Source organism: Pseudorasbora parva, chromosome 18 (assembly GCF_024679245.1).
Source record: "Pseudorasbora parva isolate DD20220531a chromosome 18, ASM2467924v1, whole genome shotgun sequence".
In the NCBI taxonomy this organism is placed as follows: Eukaryota; Metazoa; Chordata; class Actinopteri; order Cypriniformes; family Gobionidae; genus Pseudorasbora; species Pseudorasbora parva.
Window position 1 is genome coordinate 41,554,439 of NC_090189.1, and position 26,359 is coordinate 41,580,797.

At 42.1% G+C, this 26,359-nt stretch overlaps 1 protein-coding gene across 3 annotated transcripts in view; it reads left to right on the top strand.

Moving 5' to 3' along the window:
• Positions 1 to 16,697, top strand: part of fstl4 (follistatin-like 4) — a 385,930-nt gene extending 369,233 nt beyond the window's left edge. For all 3 annotated transcript variants that reach the window (XM_067424768.1, XM_067424769.1, XM_067424767.1), the window contains 4 exons: positions 4,864 to 4,995; positions 10,416 to 10,523; positions 11,953 to 12,062; positions 12,227 to 16,697. In XM_067424768.1, coding sequence (XP_067280869.1) covers positions 4,864 to 4,995; positions 10,416 to 10,523; positions 11,953 to 12,062; positions 12,227 to 12,929 — 1,053 coding nt within the window. In that variant the 3' untranslated portion in view covers positions 12,930 to 16,697. The remainder of the gene's footprint in view (positions 1 to 4,863; positions 4,996 to 10,415; positions 10,524 to 11,952; positions 12,063 to 12,226) is intronic.
• The last annotated feature ends 9,662 nt before the right edge of the window (positions 16,698 to 26,359 follow it).

The window sequence follows — 26,359 nt, forward strand, 5'->3', positions numbered from 1 at the left end:
CACACACACACACATAATAAAACGTGGGCAGCCCCTCACGGACGACTGCCCCCACACACACACACACATAATAAAACCGTGGGCAGCCCCTCATGGACGACTGCCCGCACACACACACACATAATAAAACCGCGGGCAGACCCTCACGGACGACTGCCTGCACACACACACACATAATAAAACGTGGGCAGCCCCTCACGGACGACTGCCCGCACACACACACACATAATAAAACCGTGGGCAGCCCCTCATGGACGACTGCCCGCACACACACACACACATAATAAAACGTGGGCAGCCCCTCACGGACGACTGCCCGCACACACACACACATAATAAAACGTGGGCAGCCCCTCACGGACGACTGCCCGCAAACACACACACATAATAAAACGTGGGCAGCCCCTCACGGACGACTGCCCGCACACACACACACATAATAAAACCGTGGGCAGCCCCTCATGGACGACTGCCCGCACACACACACACATAATAAAACCGCGGGCAGACCCTCACGGACGACTGCCCACACACACACACATAATAAAACGTGGGCAGCCCCTCACGGACGACTGCCCGCACACACACACACATAATAAAACGTGGGCAGCGCCTCACGGACGACTGCCCGCACACACACACACATAATAAAACGTGGGCAGCCCCACACAGACGACTGCCCGCACACACACACACATAATAAAACGTGGGCAGCGCCTCACGGACGACTGCCCACACACACACACATAATAAAACGTGGGCAGCGTCTCACGGACGACTGCCCGCACACACACACACACACATAATAAAACGTGGGCAGCGCCTCACGGACAACTGCCCGCACACACACACACACATAATAAAACGTGGGGAGCGCCTCACGGACGACTGCCCGCACACACACACACATAATAAAACGTGGGCAGCGCCTCACGGACGACTGCCCACACACACACACATAATAAAACGTGGGCAGCGTCTCACGGACGACTGCCCGCACACACACACATAATAAAACGTGGGCAGCGCCTCACGGACAACTGCCCGCACACACACACACATAATAAAACGTGGGCAGCGCCTCACGGACGACTGCCCGCACACACACACACATAATAAAACGTGGGCAGCCCCTCACGGACGACTGCCCGCACACACACACACATAATAAAACGTGGGCAACGCCTCACGGACGACTGCCCGCACACACACACATAATAAAACGTGGGCAGCGTCTCACGGACGACTGCCCGCACACACACACACACACATAATAAAACGTGGGCAGCGCCTCACGGACAACTGCCCGCACACACACACACACATAATAAAACGTGGGGAGCGCCTCACGGACGACTGCCCGCACACACACACACATAATAAAACGTGGGCAGCGCCTCACGGACGACTGCCCACACACACACACATAATAAAACGTGGGCAGCGTCTCACGGACGACTGCCCGCACACACACACATAATAAAACGTGGGCAGCGCCTCACGGACAACTGCCCGCACACACACACACACATAATAAAACGTGGGGAGCGCCTCACGGACGACTGCCCGCACACACACACACATAATAAAACGTGGGCAGCCCCTCACGGACGACTGCCCGCACACACACACACATAATAAAACGTGGGCAACGCCTCACGGACGACTGCCTGGTAATAAATACAGGCCTGGTCCTCTCTCGTCTTCCGCTGCCTTCGCTCCTCCTTTTATGCTCTTGCACTCGGCCGCGAGACGAGACCGGTGTGTCACGCAGCTGGCACTCATTTCCACTCGTCACCGGCCCGCTCTCGCGGTCCCTCGCCCCGCTGCTTGCCACAGCTGGTTTCATTATAGATATGGTGATTATCTCTAAGGTTTGATTTATGATATTTACAATGTCAAAAAATGTTAATGTGTCTTTAGCCCCAAATACCGTACTTCTCCATATTCTTCCATTATTAAAGAACTGTAGCTTTAATCGCCTCAAGCAAAACTGACAATCATTAACAAGACCTTTGTCTCAAAATAATAATTTTAGCAATTCTCATTTGCTTCTTAAATCTACTACATTTTTAAAGATTAGCACAGAATCATGTCTGCGCTGCTGTCCGTGATCTCATGACGGATCAGACATATTTCCACGTGCATCTTGAAAAGCGGAAGTTTTGGAAAGTGCTGAGGCAATTTTTTGTGCCATCTAATTTTATAGAGGAGAATAAAACCAAAGTTGTACCCGACTATAATGCAAACATTGTTGGATAAGTCACTCTAAACAAGTCATTAATCTTCTTAGCACATTACACATCTTCATTAGTGTAATTACATTACTGTACACATTACTTTGTCCTAAAAGTATTAATAATTACTTTCTAAATCCTATATCAACCTCGACTAGTTAAGTTATTCAAGGATTGACATGAAACGGCTTTTTTAATTTATTCAAATAAATAATATAAAACTACATCAATTATTCTTATTAACAGACCAAAGTATTTCAAAATCTGCAAAGGGTACAAAAACAGGCATTTTCAAGTTTTCAAGTCATTTTTAAAAATGTTGATGTTATTTCTACTATTGTATTACATATAATTGTTCTATAGTCTATACACAGCATTTAGTTTAATTAAGACGCTAAGACATAACTGTAAATTACACAAAAAACGTTACTTTTTCAAGGGAAAAGTAATTCAAATACTGTAAGAAATTAAGCCCTGTTTCCACCGAAATTACCTGGAACAATTTGTGCCAGGAACTTTTTTTCCCAGGAACTTTTTTCTGCTTTTCCACCGTGGTCTAAAGTACCGTTAAGATTAGTCTGGTGACGTTGGACTTTACAGTTCCCACTGGATTTCGTCCTCCACAAATAAACTTAAAGGTGGGGTGAAACACTCAGTTTCAGTCAATCTCGAGTACCTATAGAGTAGTATTGCATCCTTCATATCTCCAAAAAGTCTTTAGTTTTATTATATTTATAAAAGAAATATGGGCTGTACCGAGTCTTTCCGGAAAAAAACGAGCGCCTGGAGGCGTATCGTGTGGGCGGAGCTAAAGAATGACGATTGGGAACAAAACGGTGACGTCCTCAAGCGTGGAGAAACCCATGGCTATCGAGCTCAGCTAATACAGATAATGATCCAGAATCATTCGGAGGCTGAAATAGAAACGGCAACAGCAGGACGTCCGTCTCTGTGGTATGTACTGTATTTAGTGGCCTGTCAACATTTGCGCTTGTTTACTCGCAGTTTATGAGGACATGATTCGGTTTATGGACTATTGTATGCGACTAAACCTTAGCAGTAGCAAGCAAAACGGTTTTGCACGTCAGATAGTGTAACCTTATACAGAACAACAATGGAGTCCGTTAGCGCATTTGAATGACGAAGCACGCGATCGTGTCGTTTACTGATGTTTACTCACGCGACGATAGCCGACAGCACAGACATTTGAAGCAGTTTTACTCACCGGCTGCTTCCAAAGCAGGACCGAACCTTTATCGCTGGGACGGCTCCGTCAAAAACACACTTCTTTGGTATGATTTGGTGAAGTCCTGTGACAGCAATGAACGTGGAGATCCACTTTGAGACGCGATTGAAGCGATGTTATGAAGCTTCCCGTCATTTCTGCGTTCAAATCGGTTCAAATGCAGGGCTGCCTTCCCAGAATGCTGTGCTGAAGCGTTGAAGTCGCTCGACGTCACCCATAGGAATAAAGTGGAGCGCGGCACGACAGAAGTGTTCACGGACGACTGGATCTGCAGCTGAGAGAGTGTTTATGGGCGTGCATTTCCTCTCTCGCTCTAGTCACGCGCGCGCACCCTACCGGGAGAAGAGCCCGTACGGCCCATACAAGGACCTTCCGCTCTATTAACGTCAAGCCGACCCATACTCGAAAAAAACTCTCCGAAACTTGTGAGAAACCGGAAGGAGTATTTTTGACACAGAAATACTCCATCAAACGTCCAACATTAGTTTTTGAAACTTTGTCTATGTTTAGGATGGGAATCCAAGTCTTTAACAGAGTAAAGCTCAGTATGCATGAAACAGCATTTCACCGCCCCTTTAATAAAGACTGAACCTCGTTGCCGGTCAATCAGTCAATTGTTGATTTGAATACCAAATGACTCTTTGGCCAGCTACAAACTGGCTGTGTGGCATGTCCTTTTTTATTTCTTCTTAACATATAAGAGTTTGCACAATGTCTGCTCGAGCTGCATCGAAAACGCGTGCATGCGAGAAATAAAACCAACGCCCTGTTTTCCACGCGACTCTCAAGCGTGCCTAAGCATTTCCAGGCAAAATGTAAAATAGTAAAATATGTGTATATGTCATTTTGACACAAATACATATAAATAAATGATTAAATAAATAATTATCGATTTTGATATATTGCACCTGTCAATACAGAACAAAATATTCTGTAGCATACTTTGTTGACGATGTCTTTGCTGTATCAGTAGGCTATATATTTATGTTTAACATAGCAGCAGCGCCGTGTCAGACACGCTTCTGGTGTGCAAAGACATAAAACGCCACGCAGCCAGTGTGTAGCCGTTTAATGAACGCACCGAAATAGATTTTTAGGTTGAAATACAATGCTGGGTAAGCTCAACCAATCAGCATGTTCATTCCCGAGAGTACCTAAACTTTGAAAAAGTACTACCTCGCGAGCAGGGCCGTTTTGAGGCAGAAATATTTACCCAGATCTTCATTTAGACCCCGGTTCCTGCAGTCAAACACACCGAGTACCAGCTCAAAATCCCCAGTTCTTGGGAAAAGTTCCTGCGATGAAAATGTGGCTTTAATTAGTAACTAGTTACACCCAACACTGAATGCAAACATTGATGTGTCCATCTTTTCCCTGTAGGAAGAGCTGTGTCCCAGAAGCGAGTGTGTGTGGGCGTCTGCGGTCAGTGTGAGGGACAGGTTTGTGTACGCGACCCAGCCGCTTCACAACAGGCTTCTGCTGATCGACACACAGGCGCAGAGAGTCGTGCAGGTGAGGACGTTTTCATATCTCAGAGGACAGTGTGTGAAACCTGCGAGCACTCAAAAAATGATCCTGTGCTCAGTTTATTTAAAGGGTTTTAAAGGGTGTCATTAATTCCTTCTGTCGTTGGCCAGCCGTCAGACCTCTGCTCATCTTCACACACAGATGAAGATATTAGTGTTGAAATCCGATGGCTCAGAAAGGCCTTCATTGACACCAATGTCATTTCCTCTCTCAAGACCCATAAAGGCACTAAAGACGTCGTTACAAAGCCCATCTCACTACAGCGGCTCTACAATCATTTATGAAGAGGCCAGAAGAGTTTTTGTGTGCAAAAAAACGAAATAACGACTTATAGTGATGGGCCGAATGAATCAGTGAATCGATTCATGATTTGGATCTCTAAAGTCACATGATTTCAGCAGTTTGACACGCGATCCGAAACATGAATTGATTCACTGATTCATAACCGCTCAAACATGGCATCATCAAACTACACCTTTGTGTTGAATAGGGAAAATCTAGCGGACGGAATAATTACATAGTGCAGCTTTAATTGCCATTTGCACTGTACAATTTGAAGGTAACCTGAACCATTTGTGTTGGGACTACCTGAATAATTTCTGTTGCTTTGACTGAAACTGGGCAGTGTATTTCTAGTTCCCAGCATGCTTTGCTTAGGGATGTCATAATACTGTATATCGGCACGTGACCATTTGATAATATCCGAGGAAATCTAGACGCCGTATGAGATCTCAGGGGTCTCGCAGGAGACACATTTCACAGGCGGGAGACTTCAGCAAAAGTCTTGTTTTCTAAGATTTCTAACCATATCTTTTGTCACATCATGTTTTCTCATAATTTACTCTTTCTCGTATCCAATGCGGGAAAATAAATGACTGTTTTTCTTACATGGGTGAACACTCAACACACAGCAACGGAGAACAATGGAAAGCATAAGATGAATGTACACAGTGAAGATGAAAGTGCTTTCAGGAAGCCGAGCGTGTCGAGGGTGGTGTGGATGCATCACTGGGTCACGGCTAATAAATCCTTCTAACATGATCACAGGGGCTCAGCGACGAATAAACTACAACAAACGCCAAATGATCCCCACAATCAGTCAGCGTTTTTAACTAACGCGCCTTTGCTATTTACTTGATAATGCAGCATCTTTTAACACTCTAAAAATGATTTTATGATGCTGTTCACTTTATTTAAGCAATTCATCTTGATTTAACACTATTATATCAGGTTTCTGGGTCAAATGTAATTGCTTCATGTTATATTGACTTAAAACCGTTACTCTTTGACATAACTTGATGTCTTTATTTTCAAATAACATGTTTCAATCAAGTAACCCCATCAAACAGGACTTTGACTTCCCATCATGCTTTGGGCATGCCATGGATGTAACAAAACCCTCTTCTGGCTAGCCATTACGATTTTGTAAAAGATTTTCTTGTTAGATAAGATGACATTTGTAAATTTGTAATTAAACTGGATTACTTGTGATGGTTTTTTGTTTGATATTAATTTTAGAATAATTTAACATAATAGTTTTGGACAAAATTGAGAATGTTAACCTGATTCAACAAAATGCCATTAAATTAACCTTAGGTTAAAAAACTAAACGTAAGTTTACTGAAATAAACAATGTTAATTAAACACATAACCCAGTTAGGTTGACAACATATCATTTTATTGAGTGACGAAAGATCTAACTTTAAACTTTTTCATGCAAATCTGATGCAGTGACACACTTAATTTCAGTTTTAACTTTTGCATTTTCAGGAAGTAAACTTCAGTTTAACATGTTTAAGTGGATGGGAAACTAAGAACAATTCAATATTTGTGTCATTTAGGACATTGTTTTTAAGTAAACTGAACAAGCTGCATTTTTTTGACATTTATGCAAATCTGTGTATAAATATGATATGTTTTCCCTGCTTTATATTTCTAGTCCTGTTATCACCGTAAAGCTGCTTTGAAACAACCTATATTGTATAAAGCGCAATAGAAATAAAGGGGACTGATTACAGAATTGATTATAGACAATCCTAAATAACATTTTAATCAAGAGCTTTTTTCTCATGAATCAAACACTATTGTATGTTTCTCAGCAGTGACGACAGTAATCACATGAAGATATTCAGACCCACAGTGTGCAATTTACACTCGGTTCAATAACTATAGCAACACTCGAAGAGGAAAAGGCTCTGTGTGGAATCCGTCAGGCGCTTCCAACCCTTTAGGGGTTCCCATCATAGGGTCATTTTATGGATTTAGTTTGAATTCATTAATTTAGTTTTAATTTATTTTTGGTTAAGTTTTATGAATTAATTAACTTTATCTTGTATCATTAAATTCTTTAAACTAAAATGATTATAATTCATTACATTTATATAGCGCTTTTCTAGACACCCAAAGTGCTTTACATAGAAGGGGGAATCTCCTCAAACCACCACCAATGTGCAGCACCACCTGATGATGCTACGGCAGCCATATTGGGCCAGAATGCTCACCAAACACCAGCTGATTGGTGGAGAGGAGACCGAGTGATTAAGGCAATCATTATATGGGGATTATTAGGAGGCCATGATGGACAGGGGCCAATGGGCAATTTTGGCCAGGATGCCGGGGTTACACCCCTACTCTTTATCGGAGCACATCCTGGGATTTTTTACGACCACAGAGAGTCGGGACCTCGGTTTAACGTCTCATCCGAAAGACGGTGCTCTTTTGACTGTATAGTGTCCCCATCACTATAGTCCCTGACAAAAGTCTTGTCGCGTGTGTACAAATTGACCTAAAGTGCCGCTGAAATATATTTCTAATCAAGATTTTTTTACAAGAAATGGCTCATTTTAATCCCACCAGCTTTTGTGATAATGTTTCAGTGAAACTAAACTTTCAAAAAGTATTCTAATATTCACAGCTTGGTAAAGCCCATTGAGTCAATTTTTGCTAAGACATAAGTGTTGTCACCTTGTCATATGAGCTTCACCTGTGACTAATAATGGATCAATTAGGTCTCAAGTGTGTATAAAAAGAACCCCAGTACACTAGACCTTCACATCAACTGCAACTAGACCTCTGCAAACATGCCTAAGATTCACCCTGAGACTAAAGTTTTGATTATCAAGAGGCTGAAGACCAGATCCACTGCTGATGTGGCAGACACCTTCAATGTGTCTCAGCGTCAAGTACAGAGGATAAAAAAATATTTGAAGAGACTGGAGACGTTTTTGACAAGCCCAGGTCAGGCAGACCCATTTTCCACTGCAGCAGAGCTCCACGAGACCTGGTCACCTGAAGTCCCTGTGTCAACCAGAACAGTTTGTCGGATTCTGCCTCGAAATGGCCTCCATGGTCGAATCAGTGCCCAGAAGCCAGCACTAAACAAAAGACAATTGAAAAACCATGTGGCATTTGCCAAGGCCCACAGCCTGCTAAAAGGATGGACGCAGGAAAAGTGGCAGAAGGTGGATTTTCAGATGAATCTTCAGTTGAATTACACCACAGTCGCCGCAAATATTGCAGGAGACCTACTGGAGCCAGAATGGATCTGAAAACAGTGAAGTTTGGTGGCGGAAAAATCATGGTCTGGGGTTACATCCAGTATGGGGGTGTGCGAGAGATCTGCAGGGTGGAAGGCAACATCAATAGTCTAAAATACCAAGAAATCTTAGCTACCTCTTATATTCCCAACCATAAAAGAGGCCACATTCTGCAGCAGGACGGTGCTCCATCGCATACTTCCATCTCCACATCAAAGTTCCTCAAGGCGAAGAAGATCAAGATGCTCCAGGATTGGCCAGCCCAGTCACCAGACATGAACATCATTGAGCATATGTGGGGTAGGATGAAAGAGGACGCATGGAAGACGAAACCAAAGAATATTGATGAACTCTGGGAGGCATGCAAGACTGCTTTCTTAGCTATTCCTGATGACTTCATCAATAAATTGTATGAATCCTTGCCAAACCGCATGGATGCAGTCCTTCAAGCTCATGGAAGTCATACAAGATATTAAATTTGGATCTCACAGCACCACAACTTAATTTGCTGACATATTTTTGTATTTGCAGTAAATTTGTTCAATTTCTGTATAGGCGACAAAACTTTTGTCTTGCCAAAATTTGACCTTTCTGTCTTGATTAAATGATAAATATTTTGTCTGTGAAAATTATTTATTTCAGTGCATTAAACATCATTTGGGAGGGTTTTAGATATTCATATGAGCTATTTCTAACACTAATTAATTGATTAAAAGTCAGGTTAATATCAGGTATTTCTAGAAAATAGATAAGCGACAAGACTTTTGTCAGGGACTGTATACTGGGGTATTAGGACCCACACAGACCACAGGGTGAGCGCCCCCTGCTGGCCTCACTAACACCTCTACCAGCAGCTCCTGGTTTTCCCAGTTGGTCTCCCATCCAGGTACTCACCAGGCTCAACCCTGCTTAGCTTCAGTGGGAAACCAGTCTTGGGCTACAGGGTGATACTTGATACTTTCTATAGTTTCTGCTCTGACAGACTCAAGACCAGCCGAACGCTGTGAGTGTGTGTTAGAAATCAGGAATGGAGAGAGAACATTGAGCTTGGGACGTTTCTCATCTTCAAACCAAACTTGGGTCTCCAGCCGAGAGTTTAAATCCCGTCTGGTTAGCGCTTGTCCCATAATGTTTTGCATTAGGTCAGTAGAGGAGAGTAGGGCGTCTTTTAGAGGCTGTTCCAGTGCGTTTGACCACATGAGCGTTTACACTACGAAAGCAATCCGGACCAATGAGTTTCAGCTCACTCTGGAAGTGGACCGAAGTGGACAAGCTCAAAGCGTTTCAGACCCGTTTACAGCTGTATTCAGAGCCGTCCACATATGATCCAATCGAACAAAACACAATCTTAACTTTGGTTGGTTGGTTGGTTGGTTGGTTGGTTGGTTGGTTGGTTGGTTGGTTGGTTGGTTGGTTGGTTGGTTGGTTGGTTGGTTGGTTGGTTGGTTGGTTGGATGGTTGGATGGATGGATGGATGGATGGATGGATGGATGGATGGATGGATGGATGGATGGATGGATGGATGGATGGATGGATGGATGGATGGACAAATGTTCATCCAATAGATTTAAAGATCTGAAAAACACCAACCAATGACCCTCCCCTTAAAGAAATCAAGAGGCTGAAAGTGGACAAAAGAGACGAATTAAAACACCAGCTGGAAACGGGAATGTGCCTCCCTCGTCTGACCAAAGAACATCTCAACACACCAGCTGTAAACGGCAACAGAGACATTTGGAGCTTGCATTTATTCCCAAAGTTTTTATAATGAAACCACATCCTTTATTAGGTCTCTTGCTAAAATAACATTTCACTCATCGCAGTTGCTCTTGACAAGCACAAATGAATGAATTTCCCTCTCTCTGACAGGCTGTGGAAACAGACGCCATGCCCGTCAAACTCTTCTACGACAAATCTCACGATCAGCTGTGGGTGTTGAGCTGGAGAGACCTGCTGAAGTCCCGCTCTACACTACAGGTGAGGTTTTGTGTTTCGCCCTGTGTGTTCTCAAAGACCTTTAAGCTAATTAGAGAGCCCACACATTGTTCATGCCATCACGCTGTGATGTTTTTGAGCCCGAGAGTTCATTCAGTGAGGTTGTGGGGTGATGTTTATCTGCTAACAGTCGGTATTTTTGAACGTTAGGTGTAAATGTGTGACACCCTTTGTTTGACATGCGATTCTGCACAAGTTGTTTAATTGCACATGTGCACTCTCATTAATTTTAGTTCCCTGTCAGGTAAACCTGTTGACTAGGTGTATGCGATTGAGACGCTACGTGTAAACATATGCCAAGTTTGATCAGCACTGTCCTCACCTGTATGAGAAACACACAGCCTCAAAGACGGAGAAAACGAAAGGCTTTTTATTTAACAAACAGTGTGTATTTCCAGCCGCCATACACATGAATAATTCATGTTTTATTAAATAGTGGGGAAGTCCTCAGGTGTGTTTGCTTGTTCACCATGCCCACAGAGCGCCAGCCGCACAGAATAATGAAGGCGTTTGCTATGAAGCACTCAGAAATGCTAAAGAGCACTTTTAGTGGGAAACTGCATAATCAGCTGCAGGGGATATGGATTCACACCACAAATAAATGGCTTGATAATATTCGACTCATTTTGAATGCGTGCAATTGACCCGGGCATGGGCAATTTGTCGGGCCCGGAGGCAATACTCAGCTCGAGAGGTGAAATATCAAACACATTTTTTTAAATGGCTCAATATTCTTAGTCAAACATCTGAACCTGCTTGTCAGTTCATTAGATTAAACAAATTAGGGCTGAGGAGAGTGAGGGGAAATGCAGCCGCATGTGTGTGCTTGGCTCTGATCCTGCACTCATCACACTGATGCACAAACCAAGAACTCATAGTTTGATTTCATAATCATTTGCACTGGCCACTTCTTAACGAGCCAATTTTTCTAGAGCCACAATTTCCAAGCGGTTTATATCTTTGAGAACTCAGCCACTAAATATCACATATTATAAATTAAACATGGCATGATGAATGGCTTGGTTTTACTTTAGATACCCCTGTGAAAAGTGTTACCATTTTTTAACAGCTTAATTAATTTGTCAAGCAATGTGATTGAATACTGACTAGAGGAGAAGCTATGTTTTAAATTAATCAGTTTCAGTATTATACATGATGATTAACTGTAAAGGGATTAGGAAAAACACCATAGGCATGATTAAACGCTCATCATGGGGCTCTAAGACAGTTTAACACCACTATTTACAGTAAATTCATGCATACAAACTGAAAACACAAGAACTTATTTGTTACGACAAAAGATCTTATCCATTTCTATTAAGATCTTTGCTTTATTGTCTGCTCTGTCCAGTCAGAATTAAGACACTCTACACGGTTGTAATATCGCTTTCTCTTGTTTCCATTTTTTAAGGTGATCACTTCTGCCAGTGCAGTGGAGCAGCGTCAAATCATTCACACTCCGTTTGAAAGAGTGGAGGATTTCTACATCCCTCCCACCAACCTCATTATCACCCATGTAAGGTACGAAGCGATCGTCACTGCTCGTCGTGCATGACCTCTGTCAGATTTGCAACATAATTCTTCCAAAAATTGGAAGTGAGCAAATGACGTTTGTAATTAACAGCGCAGCACTTAATAAAGCTGCAGAAAGATCATTAACCTGTCTTTGACCATTGTCATCTTAGGTTTGGCTTTGTCTACTTAAAATCGGAGGCTGCGGTGCATAAAATCGACCTTGAGACACTCCATCTCGTCAAGACCATCAGTTTGAAGAACTACAGCTGTATTCCAGCCAGCATGGCCTACACACATTTAAGCGGCTATTATTTTATCGAGTGCCAAGTTGAGAACCGTTCAGCTCCGAGCTCACAACTCCTCATTGACAGTGTAAGCGACACAGTCATTGGGCCCAATCCCAACATCAATGGCCAACCGTTCGTCTCTCCGGACGGACGTTTAATAGTCTCCATGGATAAGCGACACGGCAAGCTCCAAGTCCAGACCATCTCCTTCAGCGGTAAGCTCCAGATAAGCCATGAAGTGGATGTCTCGATTCCACTCGCAGACTTGGAGTTTCAGCCGTCCTTCACGGAGGCCAACCAGTATGTGGTCGTGACCTCTTCGGCTCAGGGTTCGAAGTTGGTTTTCTTTGACCTGGCAACGGGAAGAGCAAAATCCCTTCAGAATGTCACGGATCCAATCCCAGCCACCAGCTGGCCTTGGGGAGACGCCAATAGGGTGGTGGTCTCCAGTGGGGTGTTTGGACGATACTTGGTCACATCGTCGGCCGAGTCCCTGTTCGTTCTGGATGGCAAACAGAGCGGCCCTCACTGTGAGGTGTCAGACGTCAAGAGAGGAAACACAGTGGTGTGGGTGGGTGAGGTATGAGTGGCGTACCGCGGGCCGGTTCTGCAGAGGATTGCGTCGGCCGACTGGGCCAAAGCTCGGGAAAACCTGCAAATGGACTTGACCCTAGTAGCGAGTTAAACGAACACATGTGCGGGTTTCTGTACAAGTACACACACATGCACACACATTCAACAACAACAAGAAACCTTATAGAACAAGGGATCGAATGAAACCACCCTTCAGTGCAACAGTGAGCTAATGTAATTCAATTTAATGCACTTCCTTGTTAGCAGAAATAGTGTTAAGCAGCAGACAGGTGACGACTGAACTATGCACAATGCTTTATAACGTTTTTCAGTGTTTTTGTTTTTCACTTGTGTCACATCTGTTTATGTCAATGTAGAAGATTGTGTTTGCATTGTCCCAGTGTTTCTAACAACAGCTTGTTGTTGTTGTTTTTTTACAGTTATTAGTACAACACCAAATAATAAACATGTTACAGTAACATTTAACATTTTCCTCTTTGCAAGCCGTTTAAATGTGATGAGTGGTTTCTGTTGTCCTGAAAGCTTTCTGTGTGTGTGTTTGGTACACTTTGGGAACACATTTGTCAATTATTAGTACAACACTTAATAATAAACAAATGAAAGTAACATTTAGTATTTTCCACTTTGTAAGCCGCCTGAAGCATGTGTTAAATCAGGAGTTGAATCACTTTAATCTAATATCCATGTGACGCATGGCGGCGTATCATGGAAGTTATAAAGGATACCTGGAACAAAAGGCGTCAGCTTCTGATTGGCTGAAGTAAGTCACTCACAGGCACGCTGGAAGTATGGCAGGGAAACACAAGCCCCTTTCACACAGACATTCTGGAAAATACACTGATTTGATTTTAGTTAATTCACACTGCCAGTGATTTTCTGGAATCTGTGCATCCATTCACACACATTCGGTAAAGACGTGACATCAGGATGTGGTGTGTAATGTACTTGTGTAATGTATGGAAATGCTGTTGAGGTACAACAGTGGAAGTGATTGAACAACATGGCAGCTAATCAGGCATTAGATGGTGATGTGCAAACTTTGTTCTTTGAGCAACGTGAACGTTGATCTGCATTTAAAACCCCTGGTTGAAGAGTCTCACAATAACTACTTCATTTTGACGGTACATGCGTCGTCACTTCGACACACCCCTTACTGCATTGCTCCTGACTTTTGTTCACAGAGGGCATGTTCTGGGACTGATCCAGTAATGGTTCCCATCCTAAGACGTGTATGTGTTGACACAAAAGGTTATCTAGCAATTCTATGGCAATTTTCTGGGATCAGCACTCTGTGTAAAAGGAGCTGCAGAGTCTCACTCCCTTTTCAGGGAACCAGGGTTACAGCCGCAACCAAGACATTCCCTTTCAATGGAACTTAACAACGTGTCCGAATGTTGACGCATTGGGAAGGTTCATACCCACTGCACCATTCCAACACATGCTTATCCTAGTGTGAATCATGGAGTTCTGCAGATAAAGGTATGCAGAACAACAGAGCATGCTATGTTAGTCTGAACTTTAGGGACGTAACCCAATCTAGGGTGTAGAATTGCTTTGACCCTAATGGGAGCAAACTCCAAGCAGGAGGAGGCAACAGAGTGGGCCGTCAGATCTCATCTGCAGGCTTAAGCCATCTTGAAAGCAAGGATCTTCTCTAAAACATATTCAGTGGGCTCAAAGGGTGCCAGGGACACCTTCTTTAAAACCATGGCCAAATCCCAGGCTGGAACTGTCGCATAAACAGCAGGCCTTAACCTCAGTGCGCCGCAAAGAAAAAAAAATACCAGAGGGTGTCTCATCAAGGATCCACCGCTGAAAGGTGTGTAGTAAGCCACCTACTGTTAAGCTTTAGCTTTCGAGGGGGATATTCCAGCAGCAAAACGGTTCTGAAGGAACTCCAGCACTGAACCCAATTGGACAGTTAACTGGGTCCAAATGGTTTTCCCTGCACCATTAAGTGAGGAGTATAACGCTTTGTTGGGCCGTTTTGCCCTCTGCATTTAACCCATTCAAGTGGACACGCAATAGGATTTGCCATTTGCTGTGGTTACCGGGGAGCGATTGGGAGTTTGCCTAAGGACACCTCACTCATTTCCTGCCACTATTGAGAATCAAACCTGCAACCTTTGGGTTACAAGTCTGACTTGCTAAACATTAAGCCACAACTGCCCCAAAGAACCTAATCGTTAGAAAGTATGACTTGTAACCCGAAGGCCGCTGATTCGCATCTCAGTATTGGCAGGAAATGTAGATGGGCGGTGGATGAACAATGCTTTCCTCCACTCTCATTACCCACAACTGAGGTGAACCCCATCTAATCCCCAATAGCTCCCATGGCACCACATCAAGAAAATGACTGCTCACTGCTCCGGGTGTGTTTACGTATTATGTTCAAAACTGTGTTTGTGCGCGCACTTGGCTGGGTAGAATGCAGAGCACAAATTCTGAGTATGGGACACCATACTTGGCTACACGCCACTTTCTAACTTTTTGAAGGCTTAAAGTTTCCTTGTGGAGGGACCTCTTGAGTTAAAGATGGTCTAAACAACCTCGGTTGAGAGACCGGAGTTCAGGAGTTGATTCCCCTTAGTGGCCAAACCCACAGCTTCCACATATCTGGCCAGGGGGATAGATTGTGCCTGGCCTGTGACAGGAGATAACTCCTGATGGGAATCTCCCAGGGAGCGCCATCCAGGAGAAACATCTAGTCCATGAACCACACTCAGGCCAACTGGCGAACTCTCTGTACAACTCTGTACAACTGGGAGCAGAGCAATTGAGGTAAATGTGTACAGATGTAAAAGACGTAGGCTAGTGAGAGCTGTGTGTGTAATCCTCGTTCCCCTGAATTCAAGAGGTGCTCTAGCGACTGACATTAATAATAATTTGTTACATGTATATAGCTCTTTTCTGGGTACTCAAAGCATTTTACATACAGAAGGGGGAATCTCCTCAACCACCACCAATGTGCAGCACCACCTGGATGATTCAACATAATATAGGGATTATGAGCAGGCCATAATGAACAGAGGCCAATGGGCAAATGTGGCCAGGATGCCGGGGTTACACCCCAACTCTTTTTCTGAAGGACATCCTGGGATTTTTAATGACGACAGAGACTCGACGGATGGTGCTTGTTACACTATAGTGTCCCCATCACTATACTGGGGTGTTAGGACCCACACAGACCACATCGTGAGCACCCCCTGCTGGCCTCACTAACACATCTACCAGCAGCTCCTGGTTTTCTCAGGAGTCTCCCATCCCATCCGGTCCTTACACTATCTAAACACACCTGATCCAGCTAATCAACGTCTTTAGGATTGCTAGAAACTTCCAAACAGGTGTTAGTTAGGGCTGGTTGGAGCTAAGCTGTGCAGGGCTATGGCTTTCCAGGAACTGAGTTTGAGACCATGGGCTATACAGAGCTGGATACGTGAGGGAGAACCAGAATGGACAGCACATCCTCTCCTGAGGTGCAAATAAGTCCACTTCTGCCTGGCCAAACTTCCTCCAAATCAACTCCAAATGTACATGGACAAATGAAACACAGAGTGCTTGCCAAAGCCACAGAAGCTGATGCTGTTTTTGGATATCCTTTATAGCTTCTGCATTACAAAGTAGGAATTACGAAATATAAACTTGCAATTCGGAAGGAAAAAGTAAGAATTGCGAGATAAAAACATGTAAAAGCCACCAATAGTTCAGAGCAGTCTTTTGTTTTGTTAAAGGACAACTCCGGTGAGAAATGACCCTAGGGGTATTAACAGATGGTTACAGAGTAGATCGTTCTCTGGGATGCGTTTTCATGAAAATCGAATGTAAAGAGTTTTATCTCTAGAAACAGATTAGCTTATAACGCTTGTCTATGGGGCACAGAGTAAGTGAAATTAAACCGCTAGTTAATACCACTAACAAGGCTAAAAATATCCTCACACTAACACGGCAGCATAATGAGGGTCTCTACATGCAAACTGAAGCATTGAGAACTTTGTAAAGTGTAAAAACAGTTTAATAAGAAGATACTTTATAAACACAGTACATTACACGTTCACTGACAGCAGCCATCTTGGAAAACAGTCTCAACGAATCGATCCATGAGCGCTGTGTTAAGTCAGCTGATCAATAGGAATTATGTTTGTGAAATGTAACAACATGGACATTTTTATTTTTATTTATTTATTTTCTCTGTTGCGTTCAGTGTTTTCTTCCGGAAACAACGGACCATATGAGATTCCAAGTCACCGTTCATCACTTAGCAGAGCTTTCGTCGCTACTGTTTTCCAAGATGGCTGCCGTCCGTGAACGCGTAATGCACTGTCTTTATAAAGGATCTTCTTATTAAACTGAAGTACTCTTACAATGTTCTCAATGCTTTGGTTTGCATGTAGGGACCCTCATAATGCTACCGTGTTAGTGTGCGGCTATTTTTAGCCTTGTTAGTGGTATTAACTAGCGGTTTAATTTCACTTACTCTGTGCCCCATAGACAAGCGCTATAAGCTAATCTGTTTTTAGAGATAAAACTCTTTACATTTGATTTTCATGAAAACGCATCCCAGAGAACGATCTACTCGGTAACCATCTGTTCATTACACCTAGGTTAATTTCTCACCGGGGTTGTCCTTTAAAGTATTCCTACATTCAACTGCATTGCTACACTGCTAAATAATAAAGTAGAGAATAACAATGGAAGTATATTTTTAATACGAGTCTATGAGTTCCACTGTGCTATATGTAAAAACAGCATTTTGTCTGGCTCATCAAATTTTAAAGTTAAACATGCAGTCCATTCAACACACATGAAGAAAATAGAGCACTGTTGCACTGAACACACACTTTTACTACTGAGACGACCACAAGCGCAGCTTTAAGACAAAATGGCTAAACAATGTGCTTTCAAGCTAAGTCAGATATGCATGAGTACACGATTACTTTAGAAAGCCAGATGGTTAGACCTCGTCGAGCATCACACTGGACACAGATATGCCCGAACAAACCTAATTAAACTCAGTGGGCTAACAATCATTCAATAAATGTGCTCTCCATACATTAACTCTAGAGTTATTCACAAACCAGAGTCACAGACATTATAAAGCCCCTTTAAGAGAATAGTTAGAGAAGTGTGAACATTGTGTGTCCAATTTATAAGGGAAATGGCTTGAATAAAATAGAAGTTTGTCACAAGAGAAATTATTAACATTAACAATCTGTTTTGTTCAAGACTAAACTAGCTGCACACGTTTTGTATAATAATACAGTATGTCCTGCACATAATATGACGTTCTTTTAAAAATATCTGCATTTTGTGTGCGAGTGTGTGTGTGTGTGTGTGTGTGTTTTCTTTTTAGCACTGAAATTCCAGCCTGACTTTTGCCAACGAGGCAGAAATGAAGCATCTTGTGCCTCATTGAGTCACATTTACATCCTCATCCATTTGTCTTCATTACACTCTATTGTCCCTAGACTGTTCCAGCCTGTTCTTGTCCTCATCATGCGCATTTGTTTCTTCGTTGTGTTATAGACCTCAACCTCTGTTCATGTGTGTCATGAAAACCTTTATTAAGAGCTGAGGCTCGGGAAGATTTTGCTTTTGCCAATCAGAGTAGGTCGAGAACCAAAGCCTTTATTTGTTTTATTATAATATTTTTCACTTTGTTTCTCTATTTATCAGAAATTCAGTTATATAATCCATAACTATATTCTGATATTTTGCTTAATTGAGAGCATTTTTTAATTGATATGACATTTCCTTATGATGATGTTGTCCAGGAGCATCGTGTAATCTGAATGAAACTGTTTGTTTGGTGTATTCTGTCCTTTATTGCTTAATTCTGTGTATGTGTAAGATTTGTTTCTCCCAAAGTACATTTTGTGTCGAAAATAAAATCTGGTCCTTAAGTGTGTATGTTAGCACCACTTATTATTCAGTTTGATTCACATAGACATTAAAATCACAACTATCACAGCAACATTTACATTTCAGTCACGACAAAATGCCAAGGGCCTAAACTCAATGACGAGAAATGATTTATTTTCATGTATGTATTTCTTTATTTGAAATAACCTTTAACAGTATTTTAGCTGTCTTTGTGCTGGTTAATCTATATCTCTATGCAACACAGTTTTCAGCATTAAGGCAATAACTGTTGAAATGTTGATGGTTTGCAACCCAGTAATTGCTACTTTTTTGTTTCCTTTTTTTTTTTTTGTCTCTGTGTGTAGTGTAACTGACCACACCAGCACCGTTCTCGTCTAGTTCTCAGCTTGTCTCGTGGTCAAGCGGCACCATGTTCTGTTCATGTGTGTTTATGTGTGCGTTATGTTGATTTGTTGTAAAATTGTGAAATGTTACACTTTTCGGGAAAGATAGTGGCTTTACTTAATTCACAGATGTGCTTCATGGGATGTAGAACAGTTGAAATGTCATGGTCATCATTTTAGTGAACTAAGTATGTAACAAACATTAAAACAAACCCAGATTCCTGAGATCCCGGTACACCCGAGTGATTTATTAGCGTTGGTTGTATAGATACTTTTATTGTATAATGTAATATAGTGTTGCCTGGGATATATATTTCTTCCAGTTTTACAATAAAAGATGAGACCCGAATATTTCGCAGTATGTGCCTTTAATGAAATGAAAATATTTGTAAGAAACAAATGCAGTTAGGAAATGTCACACGGTAAATTATTCGTATTTACAGACCGAGACAGATATTGCTTTTACTGAAAATAACACATTGTGCTTTCACTATGCTTTTTTGTTTTTTTCTAAAAACACAGAATCTGTCTTTGTCCAACCATAGATACCAGCACTGACGGTAAACTTATATAAACTTAATAAATGTGTTATAATCTGAACTTTCCTTGGAAGATTCGAGCATGATGCTGTGTGTCTTTGCGTCATTAAATCGCGTCTGTACACATAAAGAAGGAGTCCGGCTAGTGTGAGGATGCTGCAGTTGGCGGATCATTTATAGCCTTTTCTCTCAACAGCTGGAATAATTAAATTTATCATTTTGATGGCAGATTTTAATCCAGTCGCTAGTGACAACTGGAGATTCACCCATAGTACCCATCTACATCTCTAATGATTCAGTCCTGCTCCTCATCCTGCTCCTCATCTCATCCTCTAACATTAGATAGATTAGATTTATATGATGATTAATGATCAGAGATGATCAGACACAGATGAGGAGATCGAGTCCATCTACACCTCTAATGCTTCAGTCCTGCTCCTCATCCTGTTCCTCATCTCATTCTCTAACATTAGATAGATTAGATTTATATGATGATTAATGATCAGAGATGATCAGACACAGATGAGGAGATCGAGTCCATCTACACCTCTAATGCTTCAGTCCTGCTCCTCATCCTGCTCCTCATCTCATTCTCTAACATTAGATAGATTAGATTTATATAATGATTAATGATCAGAGATGATCAGACACAGATGAGGAGATCGAGTCCATCTACACCTCTAATGCTTCAGTCCTGCTCCTCATCCTGCTCCTCATCTCATTCACTAACATTAGATAGATTAGATTTATATGATGATTAATGATCAGAGATGATCAGACACAGATGAGGAGATCGAGTCCATCTACACCTCTAATGCTTCAGTCCTGCTCCTCATCCTGCTCCTCATCTCATTCTCTAACATTAGATAGATTAGATTTATATGATGATTAATGATCAGAGATGATCAGACACAGATGAGGAGATCGAGTCCATCTACACCTCTAATGCTTCAGTCCTGCTCCTCATCCTGCTCCTCATCTCATTCTCTAACATTAGATAGATTAGATTTATATGATGATTAATGATCAGAGATGATCAGACACAGATGAGGAGATCGAGTCCATCTACTCCTCTAATGCTTCAGTCCTGGAGCTCATCCTGCTCCTCATCTCATTCTCTAACATTAGATAGATTAGATTTATATAATGATTAATGATCAGAGATGATCAGACACAGATGAGGAGATCAGGTCCATCTACACCTCTAATGCTTCAGTCCTGCTCCTCATCCTGCTCCTCATCTCATTCTCTAACATTAGATAGATTAGATTTATATGATGATTAATGATCAGAGATGATCAGACACAGATGAGGAGATCGAGTCCATCTACTCCTCTAATGCTTCAGTCCTGCTCCTCATCCTGCTCCTCATCTCATTCACTAACATTAGATAGATTAGATTTATATGATGATTAATGATCAGAGATGATCAGACACAGATGAGGAGATCGAGTCCATCTACACCTCTAATGCTTCAGTCCTGGAGCTCATCCTGCACCTCATCTCATTCACTAACATTAGATAGATTAGATTTATATGATGATTAATGATCAGAGATGATCAGACACAGATGAGGAGATCGAGTCCATCTACACCTCTAATGCTTCAGTCCTGCTCCTCATCCTGCTCCTCATCTCATTCTCTAACATTAGATAGATTAGATTTATATGATGATTAATGATCAGAGATGATCAGACACAGATGAGGAGATCGAGATCATCTACACCTCTAATGCTTCAGTCCTGGAGCTCATCCTGCTCCTCATCTCATTCTCTAACATTAGATAGATTAGATTTATATGAGGTTTAATGTTGATTACGTTATTTTACATAATCTGTAAAACACTATTGTAACTAATGTAAAAATAAATATGTAAAAAATATTATTTTACATAATATGCATCTGCTTACATACAAACGCTTGTTTTACTGTGTCTTCCTCACAGGTTTTTTGATCAGGAGATTCAGTACTCATTCTGAAGATGCGTAATAGCGCCCCCTAGCGTCTGACAGTGAAAACACAGAAACCCGGAAAATTCCGTTTTTGGCCGGGAAGCGTTTTCCCACAAATTACAGAACATTCTGGGGAAAGAGTTAACAATGTTATTTCATATTTCACTTTTAATAATCTATTTATAAACACATTCTATATCTTTGTTACAACCATGACCAAAACAAAGCCATCATTCCATCTCTGTCACTCTCTCAGCCCCTTAGATGAAATGAAATTATACTATATCCACCAGTAGGTGGTGGCAAACCATTGTCTTAAGGAGTTAGTCATTGAATCGTTCACTCAAATGATTCATTCAAAATTACTGTAAGTGACTTTCTGTGTCTGAAATCGCCCCTATACTATAAATTTTACTAAAAAAAAATTATAACGCTGGAGATTCACAAGGAGACTTCAGGGGTGTGTGAAACGGTTAAATAGTCCATAAGTGAGACCGGACAAAGGCTGTGTCTGAAATCGCCCCTATACCCTCATTCACTTTTCCCTACATTAGTCCACTCATATACTCCAGCTGGAGGAGTGAATGAAAACGAGTGAGTGAATTCAGATACTGAGAGCTGGAAGGGCTGCCACTTTTTCATAGTTTGTGATGTTTAATGATAATTTGAAACATAGCAAACTGACAGGTCCAGTGGTAATTACACATTTCTGCCATGGATGTGTTAGGCTCATTTTTTAACAGGTACTGCATTGATTTCAGTTGTTTGTCCAATCAGATCAAGACACATTTAATTATTTGCATTTGTAAAAGTAGACATGATTTTATAAATATTTATAGGCTACTTTTATATTTAGGAGCGCCTAACCCCACTCCTATAGCCTAAACCACACACTTCTCAACAATATAAAACACATAACAGGCATATAAAAGTACAGGTCACAGGTAGTTATTGCAAGAATTGACCAGCAACAGTATAAAAGTATTAACTCAGAGTCTTCTGAAGTCATATGATATCTTCATGTGAAGAACAGAGTTGATCTTAATGTTTTAATCGTTATGTAACGTTTCTTCCAGCGGCAATTTATGAAGGTGTGTATGATCCTCTGCGGATCTCTTTTGGGGATTTTCTTCACACAAATCAATCGTTTGGCCTCAGGTTATTTGGAATATTTGTACTTTTTGAGTAAATTGTGCCTGCAGTCACATCTGCCTGTTATATCCTGTGTTTTATATCATATGAGTAGGTTTAGGGAAGGGTTTGGGTTACATGTCCAAACGTGTCTAAAGAGTGTAAATAAATAAAAAATGTATAAAATAAATGTAAATAAAATGATGCTGGCTGATTAAATTGAGAATCACACTCCAACATGTTATAATGGCAAAATCATAACCCAATATATAATTCATGTCGATAACATTCCCATGCCTGGCAGCTGTGTATGATGCTAAAGGTTTCTCACCGAAATCAATGGAGTACCTGCATGTCGAACAAAAGATGCTAAAGGAGTTCGCTGTGTGTTAAAAAGTCTGACCAAGTGTCAATATCTGAAGAGTTGGGAGTGAGAATGTGTTGCATGCATAAACCTTTATTAAACAATTTATTAATCAATTAAGCAGGAATTCAATTAATCAATCAGTCAACTTTATTTAGATATCGCTTTTACAATGAAGATTGTTTCAAAGCTGCTTCAGTGTTATACAGGACAATATTGCAACAAAAATAGATTCCGCTGTACAGTCGCTCTGGAGAAAATGGTGATGTTATCAGCTTATTTTAATTTATCATATGTTATAGAATTACATTTTATTTGTATATATAGTTAAATAAATTGGATCATAATGTTAGTGTCCCCATCTGAGCAAGCCAAGCCAAAGGCGACAGTGAGGAACCCAAACTCCATCAGGACATGATGGAGAAAAATAAACCTCTGGAGTAACCAGACTCAGTTCTCCTCTGGCCTATTAACACACAGAGTATGATTATTAGTCTGGCAACCTTACAGGTCAGAAATCAGATTAGATCGGGATATTCAACATTTCTGGATATCACGCAAGAGACAGGTTTATTGAGGATGATGTGTCGGTGAGGCAAATTCATAGGAGACACTAATTGACACTAATATGAGCTAATATGATCATACTTCCTGGTTCTAGTAAGAACTCGAGCTGCTGCGTTTTGGACCAGCTGTAATTTGTTTATTAAGCGAGCAGGGCAACCACCCAGTAGAGCGTTGCAATAATATAGCCTTGAGCTCATGAACGCATGTACTAACTGTTCAGCATTTTGCATTGAAAGCATGTGCCGTAATTTAGGTATATTTTTAAGATGGTAGAATGCGGTTTTACAGATGCTAGAAACTTGCTTTGAAATGAAAGATTGGTATCATGGAATTGGTGATGGAGGTGGGTTAAAACACTAAACTGATACACAGAAGCTTGCTGGTTTGATCCCAGCAGTCGCCATCAAATGAAATAAGTAATAAGTGCATCGTAAGTCGCTTTGGATAAAAGCATCTGCCAAATGCTTAAATGTAATATGTAAATGAGTTTATGCTGGAATTAATTTTGGTATGTGACTCTCACAGTGCATTATGGGTATTCTAGGCCTTGAGAATACATCAGCTGTACACTCGTTATTCCAATGCATTGTGGGATTGCACTCAGTAATGTCCACTATGGTTTCAGACACCACTACAAATGGCTGTCCCCTCAAATAGTGCTCTATTTAAAGACCAGTATGTTCGTAAGCCAGTATGTTCAAAAACACGGATTCATTCAGTAACGAAACTAAAAGTGTTGCTCTACAGTTTGGAACTATTTTCTTTGGCAAAACAGAACAAAAAGATTCAATATTGTGTTTAAAATGTAAGCCACCTAATATTAAGTACTTGTGTATTGAACTGATGTATAAAATCAATATCATGTGCAAACGTACTGATATTCGGGAATACATCACTCTTGCTTGTGTTAATATGCTGCTTATAAATATTAAAAACATATTAGTTATGTATGTAACCCTTGTTCCCTGAAGGAATTTAATGGAGACGTTACATCAGTACTGACGAAATTGGGGTTTTGCTAGAAGCCAGCTGCCTTCAATCTCAATCAAAAAGATCCAAGGGCATGAAAATTTGCATAATGCAACTCCGCCTCACTGCGTGGGTATAAACAACGTTGCACTGCAGTCTTGTATTTATGTTTACCTGCTGAGGAGCCGAGACTGACCTTCTCAGTCATACCAGCGGTACAGCGGATGTGGCATGGGGATGTAACGTTTCCATTCCCTGCCTCGGAAATGACATGACAAGGGACCGGCTCAGCTACCAAGGTACACTGGGAAGCATATCCCATTTGGAGAAATGCAAAACAATGCCTGCCCATAGGGAGGATTTAGGAATACACGTATGACCCACGTATGGGCTACATATGGAAGTACCTGGAGTATCCAGCCGCAGGTGGAATATTTCAACCCCAGGGATGGCAAGGGCCTTGCTAAGGAAAGACAAGTCTCAAGGAGACTTACGGTGGAGAAAACACAGGGTTGCCTAACGGGGGAACCATGCACATGGGGCACCTAGACTGACACGAGGGCTGGGACCATCTGGGCATGCACTCTGGTGCCGGCATCAGCGGTGCTGGAGGAACTCAGGGCCTGCGGAGAGGCTCACCTGAGCAAATAAGTGCACTTATCCAGCCCGTGGATTGAAATGGCCCAGCAAGCGAAGACACCTGAGCCTGTCCAGTTACTGGCCATCTGGGGCGAGGACACGGGAGGACACAGGCTCAATACCTGGATGGGAGACCAACTAGGAAAACTAGGTTGCTGCTGGTAGAGGTGTTAGTGATGCCAGCAGGGGGCGCTCACCCTGTGGTCTGTGTGAGTCCTAATGCCCCAGTATAGTGATGGGGACACTATACTGACAAAGAGCACCGTCTTTCGGATGAGACGTTAAACCGAGGTCCCGACTCTCTGTGGTCGTTAAAAATCCCAGGATGTCCTTTGGAAAAGGGTAAGGGTGTAACCCCGGCATCCTGGCCAAATTTGCCCTTTGACCTCTGTCATAATGGCCCCCTAATCATCCCCCTCTCCTGATTGGCTTCATCACTCTGTCTCCTCTCCACCAATCAGCTGGTGTTTGGTGAGCGTTCTGGCACAATATGTCTGCCGTCGCATCATGCAGGTGGATGCTGCAGATTGGTGGTGGTTGAGGAGATTCCCCCCTTCAATGTAAAGCGCTTTGAGTGCCTTGAAAAGCGCTATATAAATCAAACAAATTATTATTAATTATTATTAGTTTTTAGGAACCTCATCCTGTCAGACTCACGCATCTCAGCAAGGTTGAGCCATAGGTGGCGCTCCTGGAACACACAAGTGGACATCACCTGACCTAGATCCCGCGCAGTCACCTTCATCGCCAGTAGGAATCCGGAGGAGTCCAGCCCACCTTGTGACGCGGTGATCGGCATGATGTAATCTGCCGGTGCACCAAATGAAACGCTAGGCCCAGGACGGGAAACACCAGCGCCCTCATCAGGCAACACCACAGGTTGCAATGTGGTAGAGGGGGGTGTGGCCCGAGGAACGTTCGTCGGGTTGGCCCCACACCGTTACCCTCAGATCACCCTGACCATAAGCCAAAGTACTCCCTTTTGTGGAGACAGTAGA